The 9,170-nt window shown below is 32.0% G+C and overlaps 1 protein-coding gene across 1 annotated transcript; it reads left to right on the top strand.

Moving 5' to 3' along the window:
* Positions 1–1,800: 1,800 nt before the first annotated feature.
* On the top strand, positions 1,801–2,599 carry LOC122015690. Its single transcript, XM_042572737.1, has 2 exons — positions 1,801–2,083; positions 2,161–2,599. The coding sequence occupies exons 1-2, from the start codon at positions 1,834–1,836 to the stop codon at positions 2,388–2,390; spliced, it is 480 nt and encodes a 159-aa protein (XP_042428671.1). The 5' UTR covers positions 1,801–1,833; the 3' UTR covers positions 2,391–2,599.
* The last annotated feature ends 6,571 nt before the right edge of the window (positions 2,600–9,170 follow it).

The raw sequence follows: 9,170 nt of genomic DNA, 5'->3' as shown, positions 1-9,170 counted from the left end.
GAACTAATTTAATTGGGGCATTCAGTTGTTGTTTTTTTTAATCTAAGCTCATTTAATTAAACCAACCTAATTGATATGGTTAAACCAATCAATAGTTTGAACTAGACCAGAATCTGCTTAGACCAACCTGATGAAATGGGTTGCTATAATTGTATATCATGTTAGGACCAAAAGAATTTATATATATTTACAATTGTATGATATTATTCACTTTAAACTTAAACCTTCATAAATTTATTTTAAGCTCTATTTAAAAGATCTTATATCAATGGATCCATAATTTTTTTCATGTATTTTTATTATAGAATTTTGATAGTATTCCTACATAATATAGTTGTTCTAATTGTATGGTAGCTACCCGTTATAATCGAGTCAAAAGTAAAGATAATTTTAGAAAGTAAAATATATAGTAATAAGATTAGGTGCTCTTTGACTATTCTAATTAAAAAAAACATCTCATATAATTCATGACATGATTTTTTTTAGTAAAAATTAATAGGACGTTTTTTTTTTCCAAATATCAAAGGGACGTTTCATTTTTTATTTATTTTTTAAAAATGGCAGTCATTCCCCGGTTAGCCATGTACAATATCCAATATTCTTAGCACCATCAAGTATTGTTTTTATTATTATCTCTCATTTATTTTTTCCATTTAAATTTTAAATTCTAATTAGATCGCATTATAGAATTATGAATTTAGAGAGGAAAAAAAAAACAGCCACCCTTTTACTTTTGACTACTTTTTTTTCGTCCTTTAGAATCTTTCATGGATGGCCATCCACTCTTAATCTATAGACCTAGCTTGCAACACTGGACATTGGAGACGCTTATACATCACACACCAACTCATCCCCTGCTTTACCTCATCATCACTGACTCCCCCATCACCCGAAAGCAAGTCCAGAAACAATAAAGAAGAAGTCACATTAGGTAAGAGTGTCGAAAACGACCAGTACTTGATCCCCTCTTAAAGAGTTGCCACTCAGTCAATTCTCCTTATTCAAACACACAAACGCTTTTAGCAGAACGTCTACTTAATTTCTAAAACATTTAAAAATTAATTTTCAAATTTAATAAATTAATAAATGATTTTTTTAATAATCAGTTGATTTAAAAATACTAAACCGAATACCTATCTAATGCCAATTAAAAAAACACACACACACAAACGCTCATATCCCCACCATACAATTAACCCAGACTCAAATAATGCATCATGACAATTATTAATAATTTCTTCCTATCCATCTGCAGATTCCCAGAACATTCCCTCGCTGGCTGTCGAGAATCAATTTGCTGCAACTATCGTTACCCTCAACCACCCGGCTCAAACTCGCACCTCGGGTTCTCCGTCTCCGCTAGCTCTCTTAATTGGATCTGTCAGGGTGGGGGCCAATCGGGTCGCGAACTATCGTGCGACGTCACCCGATTGGGAAAAGATGAGGGCGTCGTCATGCTAGTCAGTCTTAAACTATTGCTTAATTAGATCGGTGGCTTTTGTTTAACTATCAACTAAAACTGCTTCTTAATCATGTCACGATGCATTAGGTTCCGCAAGAGGAAGAACGTGACGTAATGCAAAAGGGTAGGAAAAAGCTTTCAAACGCAGCGCACCCAATAATTTGTGCTTCCGTAAATATAACTGAAAAATTATACGACTTTAAATGGAATAAATCGAAATTTTGTTTTTTTTAATCACAAAAAATTTGAATAAAAAGGTATAGTTTATTTTGGCACGCAACCATTATAATTTCTGGTCTCTTCTATTTACCCTTTCAAAAGAAACTTTTGACGCTATAAAATTCCTCGGTTTGAGGCCTTCCCTTTTTCACATGTCACGGATCACCAACTCTTTTTTCTTCTTCCTCTGCCCTTTCGCCTGGCTCCGCCTCATGTCGTCTTCCTCTTCGCTCATGGCTTCGCACGGCGTTGCCCTCGCCACCGCCGTCGCCGTCTCGGGGACCATGATCCTCCTCGCCCTCTGCCGGACCAAGCCCTTCTCCTTCCCCGCCGCCTCAGCTGCCGTCCACGACGATTCCGCCCCTCCGTGGTGCCCCCAGAGCTCCTGCATCGCCTCCGCCGGTAAGCCCCCCGCCCCTCTCCCCTTTTTGAATCCCCCCTCGATTTCCCCCAAATTCACGCGTTGTGCCGCTCGATAGAGGACGCGAAGAAGGCGAGGGCGAGGACGATGTTGAAGAAGAAGAAGAACAAGAAGAAGAAGAGGGTCCAGTTCGCCTCCGAGGTGGTGGAGTTCTACGTCTCCGCCAGCAATGAGGCGGAGGAGGCGGAGGATCCGCTTCCGGCGCGGCGGATGCCGGCTAACAGGGAGGCCTTGTACAAGGGGATCCTCCGTGATCGGGAGATGCACCGGATGGCCTGCTGCTATTGATCCGATCCGCCAACTCTTCTTCCCTCTCTCGATCTTTTCCTTTTCTGGAAGTTTTTTTTTTCAGGTGATCTCTGAGTTGTCGCTTTGAAATTGGAAGAACAGCAGAATCACTGCCTCCATTGTTGGTAATTAGATCTGTCTAACCTTGTAATTAGCCATGAATTTGGTTTGTGAAAACGAAGATTAATTCTAGGTTTGCAATTTGAGTAGGTTTGAGATTGTAAACATGGTTAGTTTTTGTGGTTAGGGAAAAATTAGAAATTTAAAATTTAAAAATGTAGGAAGGTGGTTGGCAGTTGTGCCTGCTTTTTGCCTCTGTGCATCATCATGTGACGGATCTTTTTTACTTTCCCCCCTACAAATTTCGATATATTGTAAATACTAATAAAAAGATTTTAAAAAAATTGGAGATGTGTGGTATAATTAAGTTTCAAGGTATCCATCCATGTGATATGTTTATGTTATCATGTAGCTGGTTTTAAAGTGTGATGTCACGAGAGACCTGGGATGATATAAAAGGCAACGAACAGGCAATTAAGACGGGTTTAAAATTATGAAATTCTTAATTTATTTTTAGTTTACTTTTATCGCCGATTATTGCGATGTTGCATTTAAAAAATAACACCATTATATTATATAAAATAAGGTAAATTATAAGATTAATTTATAGTTAATCGTTACGTGGCTAAAGTATAGAAAGAAATTATTCTAGGGACAATATGATTTATGTATTATTGTAGTAATCTGTCGTCCTTTAACCAATTAAATATTTCATAGGGACTATTATTTGATTTTAAATGATAATAAAAAGATAGAATTTGTCATCCCAGTAGTTTCACGATCATTTATAAAGAGATAAATTGAAAAATTATAGTTGGTTAATATAAAAGAGAGATTATTTTTACTTTATTAAAATTTAAAATTTTATGTTATGATAGTAATTCTATTCCATACAAAATAACTCCATCATACCCGAAAGCTCATTATTAGATTTTAAACAACAATATCATTGTGATTAAAAAAATATCACAGTTATGTTGCTTATTTTTAAATGGGGCGTAATCAAAGGATGCTGGGTTTCTGAATTGACTGTTGCGTGTGCTTTTCGATTTATCCTGATGATCGATAGAAAATTTTTATAGGATCAAACTGATCACCTCTAAAATAATTAATGAGACTAACTGAAATTATTTTTTTTAAAAAAACGTCATCATTTTGAGGTGGTATAAATCCTAAATCAGGATCACTATATTATTGATTTTAAAATATTATTTTTTAAATGTAGCAGCATAATTGGACGAATGGGGTAAAATGAGAACGAAGTATGCCTTTGGAAAATCCGAAAGAAGTATGCCCGTGGATTGCACTAGTAATAACCATTTGCAAAAAGTTTGAGACGAGTAAGAAGATTCTAAAATTTTAAATAAATTATTTCGATAAAGAAATCCAAGATTTGTTTTTACAAGCTTTAACTCACATGAACTCAATCAATTTTTGTGCCAAATTTAATATAATTGAACAAGATTTTGTTTAAATTAAAAAAAAAATCATAATTTTAACCATTTTGTATGAGGAAAAGGAAAGTAATTATAGAGGGTGTGAATAATTAGATGGCTTTGTAACTCTTTTAATCATTGTTTTGTGAGAATAATTGACTCTCAAATGTATTATTTTATCATGTACGTATTGGAGTAATGTTTTTTAAAATATGTTTTAAATAGAATTTTATCATGTATTCAATTAACTTTTAATTACATAATTAGTTGATTTGATTTTTTTTTAAAATTGTTTGATGTATCCAAAAACCACCTAGCAATAAAATATAATTCTTATGTTCCATTTTTTCTTAAAATCATAAAATTAAAGTAAATTAAATTAAAACATTTTACGCATCAGAAAATACATATTTTATTATTTGAAATAGTTTTATTCAAAAAAATTTGATGAAAATACTTTAAAATCAGTAAGTTGGAACTCTTGTCCCTACTTTCATAAACATGTACTTGTTTTTTTTTTTTCAAATAAATATAAGGGCAAAAATAAAAGGAGTGCGCCGTCGTTCATTTTTTATCAAAAGTTATCCCACCCTATCAATCTATTATAAAATAACACAATTACTCTCAAATATATTATTTAACATTATTATCTTCTTATACATACATTAAATCTAAATCATTAATTACATAGATAAGACAGAGCCACCCTACAAAAAAAAAAAAAATTCCTAGCTCCATCCTTGACCGGTTAGTTATAATTTCAATTATAACCGTTACAGTTTCATAATTATTATCATAATTATAATATGTATAATTTCATATTGTTATAATATATATTTATCTTGTCCAATAATATTCACATTATAATAGGGATGACAATTCGGTTCGGGTTCGGGTTGATGGGTTCGGATTGACAAATGATAACCTGAACCCGACCTGATTATTAATTCGGGTCAAACTATTCAACCTGAATCTGATCTATTTATTTGCACTTGACCTGAACCCGATCCACCCATTTGATCCGAACATGACCTGAATTCATTAAAGAAATTTTGTATATTAAATTAAAAATAACATTTATCTACCCAAATTGAAAATTCATATGATAAATGATAACCCATAGTAACATTGCAATCAATAGCATATCTCTATGTTTAGGGGTTTTAACTTTTTTTTTTAATTTGTAATTTTAGTTTAAATTTATAATTATTTATAAACGGGTTCGCGGATTGTAATTGGGTCATTTCAGGTTGAATCGAACTCGATCTGTTTATTAATTAGGTCAATTGGGTCGATCCGATTTCGACACGAACCTGAAACTACCCAACCCTAATCTGATTTTTTCATGTTCGATTCAGATTGTATTTTCATGTCGGATCAAATATTGCCACCCCTACATTATAGCATTGTAATTAAGAAAATCATAGAGGTGCCTTTTTAAAGAAAATTGATAGGGTGGAATACTCTTTTAGAAAAATAAATAAACAGAGAGGCAGGCACTTGTGGGAAATTTAAAACTTAAGGACACCTTTTAATTAGTATTTTTTTTTCAAAAAAAGTTAAAAATTAGATGAGAGGACTCTCGGTTTCCCTCCTCTCTACCAAAACGTATCTATCAAAATTTGGATGAAGGAGAAGGAAAACTTTGTCAAATTTTCTTTTTCCTTCTCGTCCTCTAAACTTGGCCATATGCTCCAAGAAAACGAGGATCAGCTGCCAATTAATATCAAACAACTCAGCCAAGATATCGATCGAGTTGGCATTCACTATGCCATTGAATTGACATCTAAAATAGCCAACAATTATGAGATGGTGAGTTGCACCAGATTGTCTATGACATTTGAGATGGACAACAAGTTTGTATGCTACAGTTATATATTATCCAAATCCAAATCACAATTCTTGTATACATGTGGCGCATAATGCCCTCAAATCCCGGGCATATATTATATCGCCCCATTTGTAGAGAATAAAGGAACATTGCAATTAATGAGTGGTCCATGATTATTGTAAGCTCTTTAAGAAATTTCCCAAGTGTAGGGTGGGATGGGGTGGGGCGGGACGGATTTAAATCTCATCTTTGCTTCAAATGGTCATTGACTTTGATTATTTTTTTTTAATTTAAATAAAAGTATTAATACAATAAATCAATTATAAAATTATTATTATTATTATTATTATTATTATTATTACCAGGCCGATTAGGAGGGATAGGGATAGTATCCTCATACCCGTCGTTGTTTAACTTACGAAGATTTAAAAAATCCTTGAATCCGAATCTAAAAAGATTCTCTGAACCTATCCATGTTTTAAGTTTTTCCCATAAGAGCCTAAACCTATGGGAAAAATTATCATCCCTACTTATCAAACAACATTTGAAGTCTCAATAATTTCTACAACTGTGATGATCCACACAAATACGTAGTTATACAAATAATATTTATGATTTATCTACAAATTCAGTTCGTACATATGGTGATAACCTTGTCCGGGGTCTTTCAGGGTTGTCTCATACGATCTGAAAGGAAGGGCAGTGGTCATTTCAATAAGTCTTGGGGTCAATTGCTAACGGATGTAAAATATCTTATTGGGTATGACCTCTCTTATGTAAAAGGTCGTTGTACTAAGGCAAATACCGCTCATGATTTACCTCATTTAAGAGAATATGGGATCGTCTTGAGATAATCGTTAGGTGATGACTATTCTTGTATTGAGCTTACATGGTATCAAACAACGTGATCTAGATCTAGACATCTTTTTATTAGTTTTTAGTCATTTTTAGATTTTTGAGTATTTAGAATATTTTTAGTATTTATGATATTTTTGATATTTTTTATTTTTTAAGTATTTTTTAGTATTTTTGGTATTAAAGCATTTTTGATGATTTAGGTTTATGAGTTTTTTTTTAATTTTTTGTTAGGATTTTTTTTATAAGATAGGAATTATTAATATTTTCTTTTCTTTATTTATAAAATCTAGATTTAGGATTTCTTTTCTTTCTAATTCTATATAAGAGTCATATTTAATTATTTTTAAATAATCCTCTATTATTATATAAAATTTTCTTTTTACGAGCAAATTTGGAGGATATTCTTCTTCTTATCTTCTCCTCAATTCGCCAATGACATCCCTAATTTAAAATGGTTCAAGGTTTGAAAGTTTGATCAAATTGAAAAGGGTGATTTGGTCGGACAGTAAACGCGATGTGTTAAATAAGTTGATCAAAAGCCAAGCGAAGGTGGAGGATTTGAATTTCAAGATATCATTATAAATGCTAAAATTATTGCAAGTATCAATTAATTTATCAGGATAATACAAGCATTGTAAATTTTAAAATGTTTGCAAAGAGCAAAATAATTAAAAGTACTTAATTATACACATGCATCCTTATATTCTTAAATTATAAACATTATATATGAACCACCAATTAGGTTGTGTATTTGACCATATGATGTGACTCTTCTTTGGACCAAAGAACATATTTAAAATTGTGAAAATTTTAAATGACATTTTTTTTTTAATTTTTGCCCACCTAATAATTATTATTATTATGCTACATTTAAAGAATAACATTATTGTCATGTTAAATTTCAAAGAACAACAATATTATGGTGTTGTATTTTAAAAATTACATCTTCGTAAAGTAGGCGTGTAATCAGGATTTAAAATTATATGGGGCTGGCCGTCAACTACCTAGGCTAGATATCTGGGAATGATTAATGGATTTGTGTTAGAGCTCAAAAAATAAAATCTAAAACCATTAATTAAAATCCATGATGGGGTCTAATGGATTTCATTGTATTATTTGCAATCTTATTCATCTTGGGAGGAGAATCTGGTTAAAATAGGTGGGATTGAAGTCTATCCTAACCTAAGGATGACACCGCTCCTCGTCAAAATGATGTTGATTTCTTAAATGTAATATTATATGGTAGTGATTCTTAAAAATTAATGTCATTATAGTATTGATTTTTGAAATATAACACTATACTAGTATTATTATTTAAAATCTAGTATAATAGTAGTATTGTTTTTTGAATACCATATTATAGCAATTCATGGGAGGGATAAAAAAAATATATAAATACTCTTTTGATAAATTTGATAGTTGTGTATTTTAAAATTTTTGTCTTTTTTATCAATAAATATAAATAAATATAAAATGATAAATCAATGACACACGATTAACGACCTTCATCCATACAGTTAAGTGGTTAATTATATATTTAAGGATTGAATCTCAATTTATAATAAACTGATGAATATTTTTTGATTTATTTTGATAATCGATCAGAAATATTATAAGACGTCGAACTGATGGTAAAAAAATTTAAATGGCCTGAGAAATGATGGAAGAAGGCCACCCCTTTCTCATCCAGTTGCAGCATGCTGCCAAACCCTGGTCCAACCTGCAGCCCCAGTCGGCACAAAACGACGAGTGGTCACACAGATTGCGTATCCAATTTCCTCATGTATTTTTAATCGGGTGAGCAAAGAAAGCACTCAAGTTGCGACGTCAAGTCCTATCTTACAAAGTGGGCACCTGTCGTCTGAGCAATGGCCGCAGCGAGAGCTCGTAAGTCTGCAGTTGCTACTTTATGATTCAACTGATCGACTGAAAGGTGAGAAATAATTAGTGTGACAGACTGACAGTTGCTACTTCATGAGTGTTGTTGTCGTTGAATTGGAGCATCAGTGTCAGGGATACCTGAGGTTTCAGAGAAAACAGATGAGTTGGGGCAATCCGACTCAATAGCATGAACAGCTGTTGGGTCCTCCTCCACCCATTGTAGTTTCTCCTCTTCTAGGAGTCGGAACAAGTTTGCATTTTGCATTGCGGGGGCAGACCGGCTTTGGGCATGTGTCATTTACCTAGAACTTTAATTTTAATTTAGATTTATTATTTATAATATAATATAATATATATATATATATATATATATATATATATATATATATATATATATATATAATAAAAAAATATTAAAAAATTTATATCATCTTATTTTCCTATCAAAGCATTGAATTTAACAAAAATCTCATTATGATAATACTTTTTAATATTTTAAAATTATTTTATAAGATCTAATTTATTTTTTTTAATAGTTCTCAATTTAATATTCTCTTATTACTTTTCTCTATACAATGTAAAATAAAAATACTATTTTTTTTATCCTCTCTTTGTTTTCTCCTTTTCTAATTCCCCCTATTTGTACTTCTCTTGCTAGTTGAGATTAGGGAAGAGAAATCATATCTAATGTTGTCACGCATTCATCGGTATTGT

The sequence above is a fragment of the Zingiber officinale genome, chromosome 1B (assembly GCF_018446385.1).
Source record: "Zingiber officinale cultivar Zhangliang chromosome 1B, Zo_v1.1, whole genome shotgun sequence".
Taxonomy (NCBI): domain Eukaryota; kingdom Viridiplantae; phylum Streptophyta; class Magnoliopsida; order Zingiberales; family Zingiberaceae; genus Zingiber; species Zingiber officinale.
Note: the sequence above shows the minus strand (reverse complement) of the source record. Positions and strands in the feature narration are given on the sequence as shown.

Coding starts and splice junctions, on each gene's coding strand:
- LOC122015690 (XM_042572737.1), top strand. CDS start 1,834: ATGTCACGGATCACCAACTCTTTTTTCTTCTTCCTCTGCCCTTTCGCC. Junction 2,084..2,160: donor CTCCTGCATCGCCTCCGCCG/GTAAGCCCCCCG, acceptor GCCGCTCGATAG/AGGACGCGAAGAAGGCGAGG.